Genomic DNA, 25,714 nt, shown 5'->3' with positions numbered 1-25,714 from the left:
GAGACACGAAGATGCAGAAAATGTTCAGCTGTGATTTTTGAGGTCCAATCACATGCTACGCTACCCCCTAGAGCTGTGCTAACTATATAACACTTTAATTTCACCAAAACAACGCTTGTACATGTTAAGACTTTATTCTTCTGTTAAGTTTTATCAACCATACTTTCTAACAAAAATAAAACAAAATTTTACATAAAATCTCTTGAGGTTCAAAATATACAATTTCACAAAAATATATTTTTCAGAACAAATTCTTACACATAAGAATTGTGATTTGCATAGCAGCATTAAGATGTCTATAAAATATGTGTGGTATCAACATTTTCAACTGAAAATATAAAAACCAAAGCTGAGCTAAAACAATCACTAGCACAGCATAGCATCATAAAATGTTCAATTCTGATCTAGGATCAGTCCAAGCTGCTTACAAACAAACTAAAATTCAAAGCTGATTGAGGATCAGCATTTATATTTCCAGAAACTCTATTAATGTATTTTTATATATACCAACACTGAAGAGAATAATCCCCATTTCCATACACAACATCCTAGGTTTTGTAAAACTGACGTACACTTATAAACCAAAAGTATGGATCAAGACAATGTACAATAAAAAGTAAATTAAACATCAAACATCATATCAAACAAATACCTGAATAACAACCCACTTTTTCTCCTATATGGTCTGGTTATGAAAAATGTGTGACCATTATATTGTTACAAAAGGCCAAAAAAAAAACTGTTATGGAAAATTGTAGTGAATACGATAAGGAAGTGGGATCAGTAAGTGGGATAAGGTTGCATCAATAAACATTCAATAAAGAATAATATGTATGTAGATGTCAGTGCAATAAAAAACAATGTAAATATGTAGTACCTTGATTTTTATGATTTGGATAAACTCTTGCACAATTACAGAAAGACATAAAAATGCTGTATGTAGTTAAAAGACAAAAAAAACTGTATAATTACTGGCACTATTTTTCTGCAGAGAAGACACTTTGGATTAAGGCAGTGGAAAGAGAGAAATCTTAAAGTAAATGCTTCATTGTAGCAGCTCTTTATGAAGAGTGACCAGCACCAGTCCAGTCTTAGGCTCAGTAAAACTGTAAGAAAGACAAAAAGAAATGATGGGAAAGAAACACACACATAATGACAACTGGTTATGCAAGATAAAAAAAATAATTCACAAATTACGTCCCTAGTTTGTTTCTATAATTCTAATGGATTACATATTCAGATTAAATATATTATATACATTTATAATTGTTTTACCTTAATTAAAAAAAAAATGTTTTTAAAAAAAATTATTAGAACCCTAGTATTCTCACCAGCTAAAATTGGTTTCAAGTCAGTTATTTCTATCTTTGCTGAAATGTGTCAGTAGGAAATATCAGTTTACATTTCCAAACATACTAATACTAGTGTTTAAATAATTTTAGCCACCACTGTATATAAAATTAACATTTCAAAAATACTGGATTCAGTTAGTATACCTGTAGTGATGATTTTTGAGGTAGTCTAGTACAGCGGGCCTGATGCGTGCCACTCCCCCTTGGCTGCGATTACCTCTTCCTGTGATGATTGACAGCTGAGGCTGACACAAACCCTGACTGTATTCTACAACAACAACAAAAAAAACACACACATTCATTCAAGATCATGTCAGACTCTGAAATAATCCAATACATACTGCACTGCTATGTGGGGAAGTCATGGCCTAATGGTTAGAGAGTCGGACTCGCAATCAAAGGGTTGTGAGTTCGAGTTTCGGGCCAGCAGGAACTGTAGGTGGGGGGAGTGCATGTACAGTTCTTTCTCCACCTTTAATACCACGACTGAGGTGGTAAGACACCTAACCCCCAACTGCTCCCCGGGCGCCGCAGCATAAATGGCTGCCCACTGCTCCGGGTGTGTTCATGGTGTGTGTGTGTTCACTGCTGTGTGCGTGCACTTTGGATGGGTAAAAAAAAAAAAGCAGAGCACGAATTCTGAGTATGGGTCACCATACTTGGCTGTATGTCACGTCACTTTCACTTTTTTATATATAATAGAAAAACTATTATTTGTATGTATGTTAGTGGTTCACTTACCTAAACTCTTGTCTGTGAGAACCTGACCAAGATGATGAAGGGCCTCATCCACATGCAGTCCATGGAGATCTAGAATATTCTGAGGCAGGAGTGAAGCATTCACTCTCCTAAATATCTGCATGGCTGCTCTGTAATTCGCTTCACGCATCTTGTCCCCATGCATGTGACCCTAAGAATGTACACAAAATTGGACATGGAAACTGTAAGAGTTCTAATCAAATAACAGCACTGCACTCTGCACGCATGTTTTTTAAAAAGCTAACAGACATAGGAAATAAAGCTGAGCAGCAAGTGTCCTGAAAGTTCACATAAGATGTGATACAAAAAACTCTTTCTTTTTCTACATTATTTAAACTGCTTCATGGAACGAGGGGTTCATTCAGTACAAACTGAATAATCGCTAGAATGGCCCAAAGATAACTAGAAATCAGGAGAAATTTGTAATTCTCCAGTTTATAAATTAAAAATTCCTGGTTGTGAGGATGATTTTAACGAACTCGGATCTTGAGATGGTTATTCATGCTTTTTTTCTTCACGTTTAGATTATTGTAACTCTCTTTTTTCTTTTCTTAACAAATCTGCTCTAAATCGTCTCCAAATGGTACAAAATGCTGCTGCAAGGCTTTTAACAGGATCTGGCAGACGGGCTCACATCAACCCTATTTTGTAAAATATTAGTTTTAACTTTTAGAGCTTTTAAATGGTCAGGCCACACAATACATCACTGACTTGCTATGCACATACTCCCCAGTTCGTTCCCTTCGATCAGCAGGCCAAAGTCTTTTAATTGTCCCAAAGACTCGTTATAAAACCCGGGGAGATCTGTCCTTTGAGGCTGTAGCCCCCAGACTGTGGAACGCCTTGCCTTTGTTCCTCCGTGTGGCTGATTCTGTTGAGTCCTTTAAAAGGCAACTCAAGACACTGTTATTTAAACAAGCTTTTAGTTGATTGGGCTTAAGTTTACTTTGGATTTTTTTACTTTTGGATACTTATTTGTTTTAATTTTATTTTAATATTAATGTGGTTGTACCTTGTAAAGCACTTTGTGATTGTATCTGTGAAAAGCGCTCTATAAATAAACTTTACTTATAAAAATGTTGATTTCTATAGAATGCAACAGTTAGCTTGCTGAAGTAAAAATCTCAATTTTCTCTATGAATAAATTTATTTTTAACTATAAATTTAAAGACAGACCTACTGTGATCTACAATGCTAATAATTAAGGGTATGTTTTTAATGCCATCAGCCCAATGTTTTTTCTTTAAATAATCATGGTTAGCAGTCCACCCGTAAATATGATTATTGAAATAATTTATTTAAAGAAATAATGTGGGCTGATGGCTTCTTGGTCAAAAATATAAAATTACCCATGGTTCTGCAAAGAAATCTCTGTCAGTCAGAGAATCACAACATATAGCATCCAGCATCTTTAAGTCAATACTTTCATATTTTGCCATAGTTTTAATTTCATTGTCATTCACAATGCTTTATGGTATTGTAGTTTTTTTCCCTCATCAAAGCTGTTAAGGAAAATATTCTCATGCCTTTTTCTTTAGGTATAATTTTGCTTGTTAACTGGTTTGACTCATAGCTTATAACTGTGAAACAAAGACTTAAAAAAAAAAAATTAAGTAAAAATGCTTCCAGAAGCAAGGCTTCTGAAAAGTGGCCAGCACTGTTTCGCACTATTTTTGTGAGTTTGTACTTGGAAGACTTACCCATCTGTTAAACATCAAAAATGTTATTGTCTTGCAGCGCAGCAGTTCAGTGCTCAATGTGGACTGACAGTTTATTCTTACCTTAAAACACTATTTACAATGTTTAAAATGTTGCGTTTGTCTCAAATCTATTCGTTTGTTTTTCTATCAGTTTTTCAGCACACATTATAATGTTCATCTCTTGAACCTGTTGTGCGTAGAAACTAGCCACGTCCTTTCGCCCTTGTCGATGAGCTTCAGCTGCCTTGTTAAAACACTCTATCTGCTGACGTCTCTGCAGTGTTGCCTCTGTGCGGAAGTCTTCATATTCTGGATCCTCCGAATCCTGGAATTGAGCAGCTTCCACCACCTCCTCTTTCAGTTTCCATCTCTGAGTGAGTGAGACAAAAAAGTGTCAACACAGGGTTTTGGTTTCATTTCAGTATGATATATGGTCATATGTAGCTCACCCGCTCTTTGCTCGGAGTTCTGTGAGCACCATTACGTTGAGGAGCAGGTTCAGGTGCCACCACATTTTTGACTGGCCCATCATCAAGTAGAGTATGCAAAAACTGCTCAGTCTGCTCCAGAGAGTAACTAAATCACAAGCAGATGGTCAAGTGACATTTCCTTTAAGGTTATTTCTGCTTTCTTAATAACTCTTTATTGTCTGCAATTGCACAATTCTTCAGGGCACATTTTAAAAATAAACCCGACCCCCCCCCAAAAAAATCACAACAAAAGCACCATTATGCAACTATTCTACACATAACAATATTATATATATATAAATTATTGAACACATCATCAATTTTCTCAGTAAATATTTTTCTAAAGGAGCTATTGACATGAAATTTTTACAAGATGTTGTTAACCCAAGTAATCCATACATACAAAGAAAACAACACAAATAAGTTCAGAAATTAAGTTATGTGTAATAAAATGGAATGATACAGTGAAAAAGTACTGAACACATAAAAAAGGGAGGTGCAAAAAGGCTTTGAAAGCCAAGACACCAGCAGAAATCTATCAGCAATTAGTAAGCTATCCTGGCCCTTAACAGTGGAAAATAATATTAGCTGATTCAGTGCCAACACCTACAGTGCAAGCATGATGAAGATGAAACAAGGGTGGACATTTCATGATCCCAAACACAGACAAATTAAATCTCTCAATTTGTTTCAGAGAAATAAAATAAAGCTTCTAGAATGGCCCAGGCAATCACCTGACTTGAATCCAAAAGAAAATAAGAACTACAGATCAGACTTCAAAGAAGAGATCCACAGAACCTTCTAGATTTGAAAACTGTGTGGAAATGGGCCAAATATCACACCTGAGCAATGTATGCGACTAGTTTCTCCATACAGGAGGCGTCTTGAAGCTGTCATTACCAACAAAGGCTTCTGAATGAAGTATTAAATAAATTTCATTACCTCAATACTTTTTCACTGTCATTCCATTTTATTACACATAACTTAATTTCTGAACTTATTTGTTTTGTTTTCTTTGTATGTAAGGATTACTTGGGTTGTTATCGACATCTGGTGAAAATTTCATGTGAACAGCATCTTTAGAACATTTTTATTTTAAATTTTAACATTTTAAAATTAACTCCTATTTTTATCAGTTCTGAATATACATTTAATTAATATTTTTCAAGTTTTAAATACTCTAATCAAGATAACCATGGACAAATATGGATGCTTTATGCAAATGTATGTTTATTATTAGTAAAACCGTTCTCAAACAGAGCATGAATAGTAGACATGTTTCAAAGGTCTTAAGCCGCGTTTCCCCCACTGGAACTTTACCCAGGAACTAGTGACTTTGGGCTGGTACTCTGTGTGTTTCCACCGCAGGAACCAGGATCTAAATAAAGCTCTGGGTAAAAAATTGCCCCTCAGAAAGTCCCTGCTTGCGAGGTAGGTCCGGAACTTTCTGGGGAAGGGGAAGGATGATAAACATGCTGATTGGTTGAGTTCACACAGCATTGTGATTTCAACCACCGTTTTTTCGGATGATTTTCAAACTATTACTGTTATTGTGTGGCCGATTTTGGAGACGATCAGCTCCACGTGATCAGCGGGAGCTCAGTGCTCATGTTTACCAATGAGAGCGGTTTCAACTCGGATAGTCCTTCTGACATTTTCTATTTATCTATTAATATGTAAAAAAAAAAAAAAAAAGCAATTGATATTATATTTTTTGTTTCATTGTTATGTACGCTGTATATATACACGTTTCCCTGAGCTACATTTCTGTGGCTATTATGTTTAAATTAAAAAGAAAGGAGGCAGTTGTAGCCTATTTGATATCATATTTTGTCTTCTTGTAAATATACAGTGAGGAAAATTTCAGTAGCCAAGACGAGCTGACTGATGTCATCAAGTACGCTGCTGTTTAAAGAGTTATTACTGGACTTGCGTTGTCCTGTCCGCGGGAGTTCACATTCCCGAGTCGAACTCGCAAAGTCCGAACTACAGAGGATGCAAGTCCAAAATTTGTGTACTTTGTATTGAGAAACGTGAGCAGACGCATGTCACCAGACTATTTGCTCAATCAAAAAGCAACAGGTCTGGGGGGAAAATAGTTCCTGTACAATTGTTCCAGTTAATTTCAGTGGAAACGCGGCAACAGATGTTTTTCAAAGAACTTGTTCATGTTCATATAGTTTTTGGTCTCGTACTGTATCGCGTACCTTGTCAGTGTTGTGCACTTGCATGCCCATTTGCTGTTATAAACAGCAAATAAACAAGTGTGTCCAGCAGAATTCAATTTGAGTTTTGATAGACGAATATAAAAAGCTTAGCATAACGTGGCAGCCCTTGTGTGAAGAACGAAGAGTGTGAAGACCATAAACGTAACTGTTTGACTCCACCGAGCAGGAACACTGCAAGACACTAATATCGCTTTTGAATCATTCTCTTTCTTACTACTTGTTTCCCTTATGTTTTTAGTTTTTATAATAAATAATAACAATTCATTACATTTATATAGCGCTTTTCTAGGCACTCAAAGCGCTTACATAGTCAGGGGGTATCTCTTCATCCACCACCAGTGTGCAGCATCCACCTGGACGATGCGACGACAGCCATATTGCGCCAGAACGCCCACTACACACCAGCTTACTGGTGGAGAGGAGACAGAGTGAAGAAGCCAATCAGCATATGGGGATTGTTAGGAGGCCATGATGGTCAGAGGCCAATGGGTGAATCTGGCCAGGATGCCGAGGTCACACCTCTACTCTTTTCGACATTCTGGGATTTTTACTGACCACAGAGAGTCAGGACCTCGGTTTAACGTCTCATCCGAAGGACGGTGCTTGTTGACAGTATAGTGTCCCCATCACTACACTGGGGCGCTAGGACCCACACAGACCACAGGGTGAGCACCCCCTGCTGGCCTCACTAGCACCTCTTCCAGCAGCAACCTAGTTTTCTCAGGAGGTCTCCCATCCAGGTACTGACCAGGCTCAGCCCTGCTTAGCTTCAGTGGGAAATCGGTCTTGGGCTCCAGGGTGATATGGAGCGCTTTTACAACCAATTATTACTGTGTTTCCAGATCCCTACTATCTCTACCACTCCCAAACCACGCATAACACACTTCTCTGCACTCTTTGAGGCAGAAGTCACTAAACTCATCCTTTCCAATCATGCTACTACTTGTCTGCTTGATCCGATTCCATTTTATCTTCTTCAATCTATTTCTCCTGCCGTTGTGCCAGCACTCACTCACATTATTAACACATTCCTTCATACTGGTGTTTTTCCCCTTCCACTTCTTAAGAAGCCCACTCTAAACCCAACTCTTCGAGAACTATGGACAGTTTCCCTTCTACCTTTCATTGCAAAAACACTGGAAAGATTTGTGTTCAAACAAATCTCTATCTTTCTCACACAGAACAACCTCCTGGACAGTAGGGCTGCAACTAACGACTATTTTAATAGTCGACTAGTCACCGACTATTGAAACGATTAGTCGACTAATCGAATAATTATAAATTTTTTCTAAAATTTAGCATGAGATTGCTTTAATTCTGTGGAAAATGATAGTAAACACAAGAAAGAAGGGGGTACTTCAATGAAAAATGCATATTTTATTGAACTTTGCTGCTGATAGGCCGATTCATACTAAAAGTAAATAAAAATACCCTGTCTAAAACCAATTAGGCACAGTGCTCGGTCAGTATAGACATAAATGCATAAATAAAGAAACTCTATCATTTTTATAAAGGACAGGCACATTTGTTTTATAAGAAAAAATAAATTAAAATCAAGTAAACATTTTCTTCCTGTAAACCAGGGGCAGGCACATTAGCAGCAATAAAACAGTAAACAAAAATATTAAGTGAATTTTGTGAGATACATTCAGTGGTCAATCTGTTGCAAAAGAACTTTACAACTCGTCTCAACATTATGAAATCTAACGGTTTTAAAATAAGCTTTCAGAGTCGTCTAAATTTAAGTTTTAAACATGGACTTTGTGATACTACCTGGACACAAACCTGTCATGGTGGACAGACCAAGTTTAAAATCAACATGAGGCTCAGGCTATGTCGTCCAGTTTATTCATATTAAGGAAAGTCAGCATATCCACATGGTCTCGTGTGAGACTTGCGCTCTTCTGGGAGCAGATATTATCCTATCATAACAAACAATATATCAATGGAAAGATTATGTATTCAGCTTTCAGATGATGTATAAATCTCAATTTAAAAAAAATTACACATAAGACTGGTTTTGTGATCCAGGGTCACAAATGTACAATGTACATCCAAAACAAAACGTATTGGCTTCCATGTTATTTAAATCTGACCGAGGCGAGTCAAACTCCGGTTTCATTCAACTGTCCGACGTGCTTTCTCTTTAAATGTTCATGCATCACAGAGGTGCTGCCGTGATACGCAAGGACTGCTTTGCAAACCATGCAGGTAATCTTTTTATTCGCCGTATCCAGGCTAAAATGCTCCCAAACTTTAGATGTTTTGGTACGCGCAGCTGCTGCGTTGGACGCCGCCATTTCTGTATGTTATCGCTCAGCAGAGAAGCTAATGCGCATGTGCGACTCTCGGCAGAGATTGTAATGAAGAGAGATGCCTCACTCGGTCGGAAAAAAACATGTCTGGCGACAACTTCGACAATGAAATTCATTGTCGACTATTTGTATTATCGATTTTTGTCGACAACGTCGACGAATCGTTGCAGCCCTACTGGACAGCAACCAATCTGTCTTCAGAAGAGGACATTCTGCTGAGACTGTCTTGCTCTTAAGTTCTTGAAGCCCTAAGACTGGCAAGAGCAGCTTCCAAATCTTTTTTTACTCATCTTGCTGGATCTGTTTGCTGCTTTTGATGCAGTGAACCACCAGATTCTCCTGTCAACCCTATTGGAAAATGGCATCTCAGGAACTGCACGCCAGTGGTTTGAGTCTTGACTGTCAGATAGTTCTTTCAAGGTATCTTGGAGAGGTGAGGTGTCCAAGTCGCAACATCTAGCTACTGGGGTGCCTCAGTTCTTGGACCACTTCTCTTCTCTGTCTCTGTCTTCTCTTCACTGAAGGACCATAGACAGGCTAGGGGAACTCATATTAATGTTAAAAAAACCTAATAAAGTGATATTTTCATGTCATCGGACCTTTAATAAATCTGGTTATTTCCTTGTAGTGACGTAAAAATATAATCATTTGCATATCGGACAGTTGTGATGTTAAATTAATCTTGCTACATGTCAACTTGCAACATGTCGGGAAACTTACAGCTCATATTATTCTCTCATGCAGTAATAAACACAGCATTGTGACTGAACCACTTCTACTTCTGCTGCATTTTCTGAATCATGAAAAAGTCTGCTTTTGTGATATATTTCCTTCTTTCTTTACTGCAAGACGTTTGCTCGGTCTAGACGTGCTTAAATCTCCACTAACGATGCGTTCCTATCACATATCACACAGAAAGCGAGTTATTGGGTTTGCATGCCATGCAAAATCGAAGAGGCAAAAAACTACCTGTTGCAACTGGTTTTTGCTTACGCCATTATGACCTTAAAAGAAAACAGGTTACCACGTTTACATGACCAAGTGCATTTTCGGCTTATTAAGCATAATCGGCTTAAGAACGTACATGTAAACGCACTCAGTGTAAACAGCACAAACTGCATGGAATCTGATCTTTTTACTTTTGATTTGTGCCACTTCCATATGTGATACTAAATCCAATCCATGTCAGATGCTTTGCAATGCGACCACAGTGTGCACTGTTATATCGGATCTCATGCGGCTTTTACATCACTCTAGATCAACATTCGTCTGAAGACACTTCAAAGATTTTATGGTGAGACCCAAAGTTATCAACACAGTAGCGAAAGGTAATCAGTGGATGTGTCAGAAATTGTATTACAGTGATAACTCTACAAGCAAAACATGATGGCTCGTAACATGAATGTTTCAAAACTCTGCTTTCTTTTGTCACATCCTTGTATTATTTTTGTTATATTGCCAGTGCATAATTCCAAGTGGTCGACCAGAATATTGCCACGGCCAATATATATCGTTTTTTTAATAATTTTTATATACGTTTTTTTGCTTGGCTAAATCTAGTCGACAACACTGTGCATCTCCATTTCTTCAAGTATGGACTAGGCCACAGGTCAAACAGAAAATCCGCTCTGCATTAATAAAATTAGTGCCATTTAAATAAATGTGTGTTAATGCGTCATTAACACATTAATTCTGACAGCCTTTATATACACACACAAATTTTGTTTATATATATATATATATATATATATATATATATATATATATATATATATATATATATATATATATATATATATATAAAATCACAATTTATTATTTTCTCACTTGTGATCTCTGAAGATGTCCCTGAGAAAATGTCGGTCTATAGTGGGGAACTTGGAAAACAGCTGGTTCTCCTTCAGTTTAGATGCACCGTCTTTCTTATCCAGGTCCTTCCGACTTGACCTGGACTAAAACCCAAACATAGCTCACTTTCACTACTTTCTTTCAAAGTTCTAGGTAGTGATGATTTTTTTTTTTTCGATGTGTGACCATTACCTTCTCAATGCTGTCTTGCATCGCCTGCTCTTCGATCATGATGTCCCTCAGTGAGACAGGAGCACAGGATGCGCTCCAGTGATCCATAAAAGGAATTTGTTCATACAAATCTAATTGGTCCCTCAGTCTGGTTTTGCTTCCCTGGGATTCACCCCAGTGGACAGGACCTTCGTTACCATGGAGACACAAAGAGAGATGGTGAGCAAAGAGCAGAAACAGAAAAAAAGCATTAGAGACACAAATCCATCCCTTGTTTTTGTTGTGAAAACTATTAGATATTTTAGATAAAGTAATACATTTTGTTTTAATGTATGTAGTTTTTAAAATTAAAAATATCTGTATTCTCTTCTTTCGGCCTTTCCCACCTCCTTGGTTTCAAATAAATCATATATAAAATAAATAAATAAATAAAATAAAAAAATAAAAAATCCTTTGACAAACAGCTGAAGAAAATTTGCACTTTAGCAAATGTGTAAAAAATTATATTTTGCACACTACAGTGGCCCCCGTGCCATGAACAGTCACTTCCATCAAACACCTCTGTGCATCCCTCTGCCACATATAATTATTTTTATATATTATATTAATTTTGTCTCTGCAGTTTTCATTACTTGACATTTATTAGTAGAAAACAATAAAAAGGCATATAAATATAAAAATAAAATAGTTATACATTCAAATTAAAAAACAGCTTAATAAAGGATTTAGGGTGACTCCATTTTGTATTTGCAGAAAGAAAGGGTTCCACTTTATATATTAACTACTATGTACTTACATTTTAATTAATCATTTGATACAGCATACTTCGTATTCATATGTTAATATGTTTTTACATTGTACTTATAATTTTAAAGATATCTACATGTAATTACATCTGCAACTTATTTTTTGTAATTACATTATAATTACACTGTTGACGCATCACTTAAACCTACCCATAAAACAAAACCTGTGAAAGAAAGAAAGACCAGGCACCTCACTGAAAGTGAAATACTGATGTTTGAGACAGATGGGGCAAAATAGTGGACCATTAAGATTTCATTCTGGGTCTGACCGCCCAGCGTGGCCACCCAAGATTAAACTAGAGAAGATGTGATTTCTCTCTTAATCCTTTACTGTATCACTATTAGTACATGGTGTATATGTGTGATCAATTTGTGTTTGTGTTTATTGACAGAATAAGCTGTCTCACTCTCTTGGATTAGCTGATAGGACAGAGCTGCCTGTCTGTGCTTCTCCTGCCAAAGACAACAGACACTAGTTAAGTTTTACATAAATTCAGAATCAGATTTTGTAGGGTTAATATCACACTGTACATCACTGTAAACATAAGAAAATATAAATATCTGAACTCACTTGGATAGTGTCCTTCCATTTCTGGTGCAGCAGTTTGGCCAAGTTCAGGTCTATCTGAACTGCACAGTCATCTGATGAAAACGCACCTGCAACCATATGGAGTTCAAAAAGATTTGAAAACTATTTTATGAGTGTGAAAGAAGATTGATGTGGTTACTCATTTCAAAGTAAGAACTTTTCACATTACTGTAGAATCAGTTTCTTTTTATCTGCTACACTACTATCGCTTTTTAATGGGCTTTAGCCTTCACAGAACAACAGATCTGTTTGAACAGGATTGCAAATAGCAAGGAAAAGAAATGCTTAATGAAAATGAAATCTACCACATAATCACAGTTCCAATAACAAAATAAACAGGCATCAACTTTTAAAAAGAGAAAACACTTCCTAATATACAGTACAGACCAAAAGTTTGGACACACCTTCTCATTCAAAGAGTTTTCTTTATTTTCATGACTATGAAAATTGTAGATTCACACTGAAGGCATCAAAACTATGAATTAACACATGTGGAATTATATATGGAATTATATACATAACAAAAGTGTGAAACAACTGAAAATATGTCATATTCTAGGTTCTTCAAAAAAGCCACCTTTTGCTTTGATTACTGCTTTGCACACTCTTGGCATTCTCTTGATGAGCTTCAAGAGGCAGTCACCTGAAATGGTCTTCCGACAGTCTTGAAGGAGTTCCCCGAGAGATGCTTAGCACTTGTTGGCCCTTTTGCCTTCTGTCTGCGGTCCAGCTCACCCCTAAACCATCTCGATTGGGTTCAGGTCCGGTGACTGTGGAGGCCAGGTCATCTGGCGCAGCACCCCATCACTCTCCTTCTTGGTCAAATAGCCCTTGATGCCTTCAGTGTGACTCTACAATTTTCATAGTCATGAAAATAAAGAAAACTCTTTGAATGAGAATGTGTGTCCAAACTTTTCTGTACTGTACATAACAAAAAAGTGTGAAACAACTGAAAATATGTCATATTGTAGGTTCTCCAAAGTAGCCACCTTTTGCTTTGATTACTGTTTTGCACACTCTTGGCATTCTCTTAATGAGCTTCAAGAGGTAGTCACCTGAAATGGTTTTCACTTCACAGGTGTGCCCTGTCAGGTTTAATAAGTGTGATTTCTTGCCTTATAAATGGGGTTGGGACCATCAGTTGTGTTGTGCAGAAGTCAGGTGGATACACAGCTGATAGTCCTACTGAATAGACTGTTAGAATTTGTATTATGGCAAGAAAAAAGCAGCTAAGTACAGGAAAACGAGTGGCCATCATTACTTTAAGAAATGAAAGTCAGTCAGTCCGAAAAATTGGGAAAACTTTGAAAGTGTCCCAAGTGCAGTCACAAAAACCATCAAGCGCTACAAAGAAACTGGCTTACATGCGGACTGCCCCAGGAAAGGAAGACCAAGAGTCACCTCTGCTGCGGAGGATAAGTTCATCCGAGTCACCAGCCTCAGAAATCGCAGGTTAACAGCAGCTCAGATTAGAGACCAGGTCAATGGGACACGGAGTTCTAGCAGCAGACACATCTCTAGAACAACTGTTAAGAGGAGACTGTGTGAATCAGGCCTTCATGGTAGAATATCTGCTAGGAAACCACTGCTAAAGAAAGGCAACAAGCAGAAGAGAGTTGTTTGGGCTAAAGAACACAAGGAATGGACATTAGACCAGTGGAAATCTGTGCTTTGGTCTGATGAGTCCAAATTTGAGATCTTTGGTTCCAACCACCATGTCTTTGTGCGACGCAGAAAAGGTGAACGGATGGACTCTACATGCCTGGTTCCCACCGTGAAGCATGGAGGAGGAGGTGTGATGGTGTGGGGGTGCTCTTTGTTGGTGACACTGTTGGGGATTTATTCAAAATTGAAGGCATACTGAACCAGCATGGCTACCACAGCATCTTGCAGCGTCATTCTATTCCATCCGGTTTGCATTTAGTTGGACCATCATTTATTTTTCTACAGGACAATGACCCAAAATACACCTCCAGGCTGTGTAAGGGCTATTTGACCAAGAAGGAGAGTGATGGGGTGCTGCGCCAAATGACCTGGCCTCCACAGTCACCGGACCTGAACCCAATCAAGATGGTTTGGGGTGAGCTGGACCGCAGAGTGAAGGCAAAAGGGCCAACAAGTGCTAAGCATCTCTGAGAACTCCTTCAAGACTGTTTGTTGGAAGACCATTTCAGGTGACTACCTCTTGAAGCTCATCAAGAGAATGCCAAGATTGTGCAAAGCAGTAATCAAAGCAAAAGGTGGCTACTTTGAAGAACCTACAATATGACATATTTTCAGTTGTTTCACACTTTTTTGTTATGTATATAAATCCACATGTGTTAATTCATAGTTTTGATGCCTTTAGTCTGAATCTACAATTTTCATAGTCATGAAAATAAAGAAAACTCTTTGAATGAGAAGGTGTGTCCAAACTTTTGGTCTGTACAGTACTGTATGTAGTTGTTATTGTTATTCAAGACTGTGGGTAGAAGGTAGACTTGGTAGAAGGTTGCCAAATTAAGGAAAATCCATCATGGGTAGGTTGTGTAAAAACATGAATAAAACTACTCAGGGTCTGAAAATATAGACCCACACTTCATTGAATATGAAAGTGACGTGACATTCAGCCAAGTATGGTGACCCATACTCAGAATTCGTGCTCTGCATTTAACCCATCCGAAGAGCACACACACAGAGCAGTGAACACACACACACACACACACTGTAAACACACACCCGGAGCAGTGGGCAGCCATTTATGCTGCGGCGACCGGGGAGCAGTTGGGGGTTTGATGCCTTGCTCAAGGGCACCTAAGTCATGGTGTTGAGGGTGGAGAGAGCACTGTACATGCACTCCCCCCACCTACAATTCCTGCCGGCCCGAGACTCGAACTCACAACCTTTCAATTGCGAGTCCGACTCTCTAACCATTAGGCCACGACCTTCCCACAATGTGTTACGGTTTTGTTATTGTTTTGTTATTGTTTTGGGTCATCACTTGATGTCATTGGAATGATTGACTTGACTCACTAAATAACTGAATGATTTTTTTGACTTATTGATTAGATGTTTTATTACCTGGACTGACCCCAACAGGTCCAAAAAGTTCAGTGAGCTGCAATGCAAGTTCAGTTGGAAGTTTCAGCTCCAAGGTCTGAATATCCATTGAACTTGGCTCCCTCCTACCCTGTGCAGTTCTCTTTCTTTCCCTTTCTCGTTCCTTCCTTTCTTCCTCATCTTTGTGCTCCATTTCATCAATCTGACACAGCAGTGACTGTGTTATGGCATTCACCGCTGCTATTGTCTCCTCATCCTCCTTTTCCTTCTCTCCAGCCTCCTCTTTACTCCATTCCTTCAATGCTTCCTCCAGGCATTGAACTTTCTCACCTTCTTTCACAAATGCCTCTTCCTGCTCTGGACCTTGCTGACCTGTGATGTCTGTCTGTTGCTCATTAACTGCCGTAACCTCCAGTTGTACTTCAGTGCCTTCTGTTGGTTGTTTTAATGCTCCAAAGTAAGTTTTGGACTCACATTTCTCCTTTGTCATGATTGCCTCATCAGCTTCACTTTGTGTACTTTGACCTGCAGTCCAATCATCATCAGGTTGGCTAACGTCACTAAGGTTAGTTTCTTGGGACTTGAGACTGATGTTACTTCCTGAACTGTTGCTAAAGTCATCAGACAATACAGGTCTAGCCTGGACACTTTCTGAGCCCATTACAGTTTCTGATGGTTCTATAGATGATTTACATGGCTCTTCATCAAGAACAAAATCATAATTTTCCTCAACATCTGCTTTATACAGTCGTTCTCCAGAATCTAGTAACAAGTTGGTTGTCCACTGGATATCTTGATGGCACTTGTCATAAAGGTCCTCCAGAATATCAATGGAGACACATCTGAAATGGCGGCTCAGAATCTCAAGGTTTTGCTTTTTAGATATAGGTTCTCTAAAGTCATTCTCTTCTACCTGACAACCCTTCTCATGGACCACACGGTATGGCACTCCCTGCTGGCAGGCAGACTCCGGTTCACTTGTTTTTGGCATGAAACGAGAAGGGTTTCCCTCCAAAACAAAAACACCGCAACTAGATAAGTCAGCGTCTAATTCAGAACATTTCCTCTGCTCAATTCGCCAAAACAAGGCAAAGTCCTGAGGTTGTGTCTGGGTTGAGGCACTTGAACATGACTCTACAGGCAATGAAGGTGGTGGCTCTGTAGGTGTAAGATCAGGGTGCATATGTGAAACAACAGGAGATATTGAGCAAGGTGTTAAAGGGCTTTGATTGGTGAAGGTAAGAGCCAGTTTACAAGATTTCCCCACTCTTCTGCTAATCCCTCTCCGTCTTTCCAGACTGCTCTCTGAGTCTACAGCAACCTTTGAGCACAGAGTTTCTTGGACATTTGGGCTCAATCTGCATTTATCTTCTGACAAACCATTGTCCTCCTGCTCAACCTCATCCTGTGTGTTCTTCTCAGCAGACACCTGATTAGACTGCTCAGTTTGGTCTGTTCTCTGTTTTGTTGGACTTGAAGAATTCGAGTAGTCTTTGCATGGGTCAGTGCACTCTGTAAACGTTTTCTCCAGCACACAGTCGGGAAGTTCAGGCCAAGCCACAGTCTCCAGGTTCATGTTACCCTCTTTTCCACCAATGGAAGGGGAATTCAAAGTAGTCTCTTTACTTGGAGCTGGACCTTGGTAAAAACCCGGAGAACAGTTTATTCCACATCGCAGTAGATCTACAAGTTTTTGAAATTCAACTGCATTCTGGTCATCAGTATCAGAATACTTGTCTTCATCCGCAGAAGTGTTATCTTTGTGTTCAACAACACTGGATTGCAAAACAGTGTTCTTAATAGTATTATTCTTTGAATTCTGACATCTTCCTTGACGTTGACTTTGAGATTCCAGTGGCCAATCCCCAACAAAATCCAACAGCTCTGGTCGTACTAATTTGTCTCCAGAAAGAGTCTCGTCTTCACATCCACCCTCATCTTGCCCTGTAGAGTCAACACTGTGGTCAAAGTTCATTAGTTGATCAATGGCACTAGTTCCTAGTACATTTCTATCTTTTACTCTGTCCCTCCTCAAACGCTGAGCAATGGACTCTGAAAATGCTACAGGTGGCTCCAGAAACTTTTCATGCGCCAACACTACAAATTCTTCAGTTGTCCCGCTACTCAAATTTCCCAAATCTTTTTCCATGTCCACAAGGCAGGCATCTAGCTCCAAGTCTAACCCTTCAGTATCAAGAAGATCAGAGTGAGCAGTTCCAGACCCTTCCAGAATATTCTCATGGAACAAGACGGATTCCTTGGAACTGTAGGAGCCAATTTTACCTTCTTCTTCACCTGTAGATATGGTACTGTAAGTATGGCTAACAGAGGATACATCGGGCAGAGATGAAGAAAGTTTTGTGTTGAGTTTGCTCAACCCAGAGTCACCAACAAGATCAGGATGACTGAGGCCAAGTTGTAAAGATTGCCTGAAGGGTATGAGAGAAATACATGTTGTTTAAATGCATAAGAAATCATATGGCTTCACAGTCAGTGTTTTCATAATTACTAAAAGGTGTAACACAGTAAAACACAACAAAAATTCTGTGAAGTAACAGTAACATAACGCATATACTTACTGGGGTTGCTCAGTCTCTGTTTGTGATGAATCCACAACACTTGGCACTGGTTCCGGTCTTTGTGAATTCATAATGATCTGGACAGAGACAAATCGGTCATACCGTTCTAATATGCGTCGGATCTTCTCCTTTGTTACTTGATGCCTTGTGCGCCTTTATAAAGAGGGAAAACCACAAAGAGTTGGCAAAAATAACAAACATTTGTGATCATAAAATGACTTAAAAGCAATGGATCACAGTTGCGCATGAGTTCTACATGTATTAAGGGTAAATTGTTCAGACTCACAAGAAAACCAGTTTGAAGATAACTGTTCTTACATTAGTTATGTTTATGAAATATGTATGAAATGTGTAGCAACAATAGTTATTTCTGGATTGTGGTTGTGTTTAACATACTTCTCCAGCTCTCTGGGTTTAGTCTTCCACCAGGTATCTGGCTCACGAAACAGCACCTTATATCTGTGTTTCTGTGCCTAGGAAGAGGAAAAAGTTGGCCTACAATCAGCACAATGGACAAATGTTTGCATATCTGTGTACACTCTAAAGTATGGAATATTCTAAAGTTAAACCAATAAATCTATAGTATTAACTATAGCATTAGTAATTGTGTATCAGGATACATGCATTATAATAAATTGTTCAACTTGTGAATTTAAACCTGGAAGAGCAACAGCTGATTGTCTAATATTGTAAATTAATAACTTATGCCTGTTTCAATTGTATGCATTTCAAAATAAATTGCTTACCATGGCAACATATGGTTTCATTTCCCAACATTGCATATTGGTGTTGTCTATTATGATGGGTGTCTGTCCTTTTTCAAAAGCCTCTTTTGCTGAAATGTTGATCACCACAAAGAAATTGCAGAAAGATTATATAAAGATTAAACGTGAAGTGTATAATTTTATGTGCTATCAATTTTATTTTGCTAGTTTTCATCCAAACAGGTAGACCCTCACCAAACACACTACCGGTTGAGCCAATGTTGCCATGTCAGGCTGGTTGAGTCTCTCAAACAATCACGCAATGTTTTTACAGTGACATTAAGTTTGAGAGTGTAAAATTTCACAGTAATTAGCATATAATTGCTGACTTGTATCAGCACACTAAACTGTTAAAGGTAATCAATATTGAAGAAAAGATCTAAAAAAATTTTTTTAAAAACTCTTCAGATAACCTACAAAATAAGACTGTGTAGTCAATGGGTAGTGAAATAATTTAACACACGGCAATAACTAAAACTAATCGTACAGACCTGACATTTTGCTTTGGCTTGAGCTTAACAGGCCTGTAATACTCACCTCTCTGGTGATTCCACTCGTGGGCCTCTCCTAGTAAATTTGGCTCAAAATGGTACTGTCCATTTCGAGTAAAATAATCATCAGTGCTTAAAACAACTCCTCCAGGGTTCTGCACCAACATAGCACTGAACAACAGCGAGAGACAAAAACTAACACACTTGATTTACGAACATACCTTACTATATCTGCAGTAAGCATGATTAACTGCCAGTGTACTTCATTTCAAATCTAATTACAATATATGTGCTGATATTTGTTACAGCATACTTTGATCATTGTTGAGTATTATTACTTTCACAGTCTATATGCATACCAAAAATTCTAAATGAAACAAGCTTTTGCTCTTTTGATCCACAGGAGGTTCAAATATTCAATTAATGTTACTTTTGTCTATGTATTTAAAATACAATTTTGTTTCCTTAATATTCTTTTACATTTTTTTTTTTTCAAATGTTATTTTATTTATTTTAAGGCCAATCTGATATTTGAAAAGTACACTGAAATTTCACTAAAACAACAAGGTTTATCTTGCAAAACTCTATTTTGTAATGCAATACAAATTGACATAATAGAGTATTGTACGTCATAAACTGCTTTCATGGACTACATTGTTTAAAGAAAAAAAAAAGAAAAAAAAATTACATGATACTCTCTTCTTCCAGAACTTAAAATGCCAAAAAATAAAAGGTTTCCTTTACGCTATTCCTTCTCTTTTCGGTAAAATAACACATATCGGTCTTCTTGCTTACTTGGCTAGTGTGGTTTTGCCTGATCCAGGAGCCCCTCTAAGTAACACCAACAACTGCCCTTCCAATTTGAGTCTGTTCCTGGGGGGCAGAGTCCATGACTCCGGTACAGTTGCAGAAGGTTTTAGAGGTGCTTGTCTGATAGGTCCATGAGCCAACCACTGAGCAGCAGGGATGGGATTAGTGCTCCAAAGTGTGGGGTTAGGAATGACAGGTGTAATGAAGGTTGGCCCCACAGCGCGAGGATGAAACTCTGCAGCTTGAGTGTTCCAGAACATGGCAGGAGTGTGGAGCGCTTCTTGATGCTGCTTTGCAGCTGCATGGTTACGGAGATGGTCAGGTCTACGGTAAACCTGGAAGGCTGAGGGCCGTGGTTCAGTAGAGCTGGCCTCCAGCTTTAGGTGACTAAAGTCAAGAGATAAGGTGTTGGTCTCAGGGATATGAACCCCACCAAAACTTAATTCATTCACAGGTGAACTACCGCCACAGGCCTCACTGAGCCCGGGGTCAGAGTATGAGGCCTGCTCTGGTAAAGTTGGAGGAGCTAGTGTAAGAGGAAGCGAGGAGAGAGGGATCGATTGAGAAGGAGGAGGCAGAGAAGACAGTGGTATGGAGGACATTGGAGAATGCAAGCTAGTTTCTGACTGCTGTGACGTCAGTGTTTGAAGTTCCTTATCTATGAGAGCATCAAACTCCTCTGTCAGGTGTGTTTCTGTAGGACTGAGCTCTGCTTGAGATGCAGGCTGGTTTGAAACGGTGAAGCTCTGCACCGTTCCACTGAGGGGATCTGCTTGAGTGGTGTTTGTTCCCAGAAGAGCGGCTGCCTGCTCAAAGCCTGAGACAGAAGGAGGGGGTGGAGCTATGACCTCAGCAGCATCTGACAGCTCCAAAAGGGAATCCATCGCATTGTCCACTAATGCAGAGATACACAAGAAAAACTTTCATATTTTAAAACAGCATACGTGCAATATTTAAGGACATTGTGAAATATTATTACAATTGAAAAAATTAAAATAATAACAATTGTTTTCTATGTAAATATATTTACAAATGTTATTTATTCTTGAATGTTTAGTAGCCATTGCTTTTCAGTGTCATCCTTCTGAACAAAAAAACTGATTAGGTGCTCAAGAAATTGTAATATTTCTTATTATTATGAAAAGTGAGAATAGTTTTTGCTTCTGAGAATACTGTTTGTAGAAACTGTTTAAAAGTTTGTAAATGCATAAGGGTTAAAAATTATTTAATACTTTCAGAAAGTCTGTAATGTTACAAATGATTTCCATTTCAAATAAATTATGTTGCTTTTAAACTTTTAGTCAAAAAATAGTGAAACAATTTAGCACAGTTTACACACAAAAATATTAAGTAGCATAAACTACATAACAAGAGAACCATAGTTAATAATTGAACACCAGTAATAACTGATAATAATTTTGCACCAAATCAGCATATCAGATGATTTCTGAAGGATCTGACAATTAAGACGCAAGGAGAGAAACATCAGCTTAGTACAGGAATTACATTTTAGAATACATTTAATTAGAAAAGTTATTTTCGTTAATGATCCCTCCGAATATTACGCTTTGTAATGCATTTCTGATTAAATAAATGTAGCCTTGGTGAACATACACCTGCCTTTTTCCTTTTAAGAATGTAATCATATCACACGTCATGACAATGCCAACTTCCAAGATTTTATATATAAAATATATAATAATAATAATAATATTATAAAGAAAACATAATAATATTAAGTAACTAAGTTAATCTAGGTGAAGGTGGTTTCTAGACGGTCTAAGATGGTCATTAGGGGGTCCAAGTTGATCTTTAGCCATCTCTGACCATTAACAAACCTGCTACCAGCTGCATACCAGGTGAAGAAGGGAAAGCTGGCTTGGTAGTTGGTCAAGCAACTAATGACTATCTTGCACCAAGTGAAGACCATCACACAGAAACCAGCTAACGTTACCATGTTCCAAAAACAAATATATTAGCTTCAGATAGGTTTTCCTACAGGTAAAAGTAACAAAAGATCTAGAAATAGAATCGTTGATTATAATGTAACGTTATCTTATCAGATTGTGTGCTGTCTGTTCCCAAAATTGCTAAAGTTACAGCCAGTTACAGCCATTTATTCTTAACACTACCTTTAAAATCTGCTTCTGAGAGCACCATGTAAATGACTTCTGAATCCAGATGTGAAAACATCTCCTGCATGCTCTGGACGATTTCTTCTCTGCTTTGAGATCCCAGCTGACCGCTCCTGAACTGCGTGGATCCAAAGTTATCATATGATGAGTCCGGCCGGGTCACAAAAGGTCCACTTGCCCCGTGTGCTCGACTCTCGGATCCGCTCCCGTATTCAGCGGCATGTAACGGGGCTCGGGAGGGACTCAGTCCGTTTTTCTTTTTCTTTGGCATTTTGCTGTGACCCGTTCACAAGACACCGACGACAAATCCACAGCTTACAAGTTTTACAAGAGGAAGGAAAGTAAAGAAGAAAACCAGATGAACAACAACTTCTTCTTCTTCTTTTGTTTTAATTGGCGGTTGGCGAACAGCTTTCTGGCGCATTACCGCCACCGACTGATCTGGAGCGTGGACTAAACGATCTACATCATTATACACAACTATGGAATGATATTTCGGACTTTATATAAAAGGCATTGCAAATTGTATTTGCAATTGCGTTTTCAATTTGTGGACGCATAAAATGTGACATAATCCAAACGCAAATGCATATCGCGCATTACCGTTTTCATTTTCGATTAAGTGAATGCACAGTGTCTGCCAAATTTAAAATGGAAATGCAAAGTCCGTTTGCAATTGTGTTTCCCATATCTTACGAGCTATGAGCCTGTCATATTTAAATCGCAATATTAATTACCACATTTGCCTTTTCACTCTCTCTGCACTGTGCATGTAAACTGCCAAAACTCAAATGGAATCGCAATACCTTTTGCATTTGAATTTCCAACGTCTACACGGAAACCTGTCAATCAAGTGACAGGGGTGGGGCCATTTTATTGGGCGTGTTTGCATTGGGAAGTGACGATCGTACTAAAATGTACCATGTTTTTACTAGGGTAAATATGAGTTAACGATAGTGTTTATATCTAAGCCACAGTAGCCACAAATGTACAGTTGTCTGAGACGTTATGAAATGTTCTTTAACATCATGAACCATAAAATATGTAATAAAATAAATACTATCTTTTAGCGCGTGTTCGAAACCCGGGCCAACACAGACTTTTTTATTTTTTTGTTTATCCTACTAACTTCAGCCGCTGATTTCGGACTTGCATCCTCAGTAGTTCAGACTTTGTGCATTCGACTCGGGAGTGTGATGTCTGCGAGGACGCAGGTCCGGTAATTCTGCAAACAGCAGTGTACTTGATAACATGTCAGCTCGCCTTGACTACTGCAATTTTCCTCACTGTATGATCGCCCGTTTGGCGGCTGAAGTTAGTAGGATAAACAAAAAAATAAAAAACGTCTGTGTTGGCCCGGGTTTCGAACACGCGCTAAAAGACGGTATGCCGTCAGAGGTGACAGTCACTAACCAATGAGCTACCAAACTATTTACCTATATTTACCCTAGTAAAAACATGGTACATTTTAGTACGATCGTCACTTCCCAATGCAAACACGCCCAATAAAATGGCCCCACCCCTGTCACTTGATTGACAGGTTTCCGTGTAGACGTTGGAAATTCAAATGCAAAAGGTATTGCGATTCCATTTGAGGTTTGGCAGTTTACATGCACAGTGCAGAGAGAGTGAAAAGGCAAATGTTGTAATTAATATTGCGATTTAAATAGGCTCATAGCTCGTAAGATATGGGAAACACAATTGCAAACGGACTTTGCATTTCCATTTTAAATTTGGCAGACACTGTGCGTTCACTTAATCGAAAATGAAAACGGTAATGCGCAATTTGCATTTGCGTTTGGATTATGTCACATTTTATGCGTCCACAAATTGAAAACGCAATTGCAAATACAATTTGCAATGCCTTTTGAATAAAGTCCGCAATATCATTCCATACACAACATTATATTTAAAGAAACCTTTAAACAAATAACATCAATAATGTTATATTTCTCCAGCTTTGTTGGGGTGGGGTGGGAGGTTGCCATCAGCAGAAAAATAAAATAAAATAAAACAGTAAAGAGCCAAAGGAATACCTAATAAATAATTAGTTAGTCAGTTAGTTAGTTAGTAGTACTTTATTGTTCAGCCTAAGCTGAAAATTGATCTTTGGTCTCGCCATACAATCACAAAACAATTAACAATACACAACATCCAATGAATACATCTAGCCATACACAACATCCATAATATGAGTTTTTAAATGTTTTAATGAAGTCTCTTGCTCACCAAGGCTGCGTTTATGTGCTCAAAATACATAAAAATACTAATATTGTATAATAATATTACACTTCAACTGTTTTCTATTGTAGTATATTTTAAAATGTAATTTATACCTGTGATGGCTAAATTTTCAGGGTCTGAGTCACATCACATAACATCATTCTATCATTCATGCTGATCTGCTGCTCAACATAATAATTAATATCAATGATCATTCAACATTATTATTAATATTGAAAACTGTGCTACTTCATATTTATGCAGAAACCATGATATAAGAATCCTTAGATCCTCAGGTGCAAATTGTGTATGTTGTGTTTTAATTTTTTTATTGTTTTTTTATTTATTAATTTAGAATAATTTATTCATATAATAATTTTATAATAATTAGTAATTCATGTGATTTATTATTTGATGATTTTTATAATTTGATTATTTTTTTTATAATTTATTTTATATTATTTAGGTTTTTTTATGGTATTTCATTTATTCATTTATTATGTTTCTATATTTTATATTTCTCATAAATTTTTCCTTGTTTATGCATTCTTGTTGTTCTTCAATCTCATACGTGTGTGGTTTCATGAACAGATGCCTTGCTCAAGGGCACCTAAGTCGTGGTATTGAAGGTGGAGAGAGAACTGTACATGCACTCCCCCCACCCACAATTCCTGCCGGCCCGGGACTCGAACTCACAACCTTTTGATTGGGAGTCCGACTCTCTAACCATTAGGCCACGACTTCCCCATTAATCGCATTGCATCCAAAAAAAAATTGTTTACTATACTGTATGTATGTGTGCTGTGTATATTTATTATGTATATATAAATACATACACATTTATGTATATATTTCAGAAAAATATGTTATGTTAATATATTAAATATATTTATTTATAATATCAATTATATGAATACAAATATAGACATGTAAATACATTTAAATATTTTCTAACTATATACATGCATGTGTGAGTATTCATATATACATAAATATACACAGAACACACACATATAATATGCAAACAAAAACTTGTATTTTTTTATTTATAATTTTATTAATCGCGATTAATTATTTATAGTCTTTGTTATAACCATAGACTGTATAAAAACCAACACTATTATTTTCACAAATATATATATTTTATGTATTCGTTTTTTATGGGGGCGAGAGTAAGTAAAAAACGTATGTTATGCAATTGCCAACATTATTAACACATTCAGTTCCGATTCTTTCACCAGTTGTGCAAGTCAATGAAGAGGCGCGTCTTCTGTGCGATTTACGGTAAACCAAGTTCACGCTGTTCTTCCATAGACAGTAAAGGTTCTTTCCACTGATCTGACTAGTTCTTTCACATTTATTTCATGCGTCTCTTTTCTAACCTGTATGGTAATGTTTCTCCCTCCATCGGCGCGTTGCAATACCGTCTTTCAGC

General features: G+C 37.8%; 1 protein-coding gene across 1 annotated transcript; it reads right to left on the bottom strand.

Annotated features, from left to right (window-relative positions):
- Positions 1-740: 740 nt before the first annotated feature.
- On the bottom strand, positions 741-22,491 carry n4bp2 (NEDD4 binding protein 2). Its single transcript, XM_059553982.1, has 16 exons — positions 22,054-22,491; positions 19,907-20,816; positions 19,158-19,282; positions 18,603-18,691; positions 18,253-18,329; positions 17,857-18,009; positions 15,299-17,706; positions 12,221-12,306; positions 12,057-12,102; positions 10,865-11,031; positions 10,652-10,776; positions 4,261-4,387; positions 3,999-4,181; positions 2,094-2,262; positions 1,497-1,620; positions 741-1,106 (listed from the first exon to the last, which is right to left on the bottom strand). The coding sequence occupies exons 1-16, from the start codon at positions 22,325-22,327 to the stop codon at positions 1,046-1,048; spliced, it is 5,124 nt and encodes a 1,707-aa protein (XP_059409965.1). The 5' UTR covers positions 22,328-22,491; the 3' UTR covers positions 741-1,045.
- Positions 22,492-25,714: the final 3,223 nt, after the last annotated feature.

This window comes from Carassius carassius, chromosome 7 (genome assembly GCF_963082965.1).
Source record: "Carassius carassius chromosome 7, fCarCar2.1, whole genome shotgun sequence".
Classification (NCBI taxonomy): Eukaryota; Metazoa; Chordata; class Actinopteri; order Cypriniformes; family Cyprinidae; genus Carassius; species Carassius carassius.
Note: the sequence above shows the minus strand (reverse complement) of the source record. Positions and strands in the feature narration are given on the sequence as shown.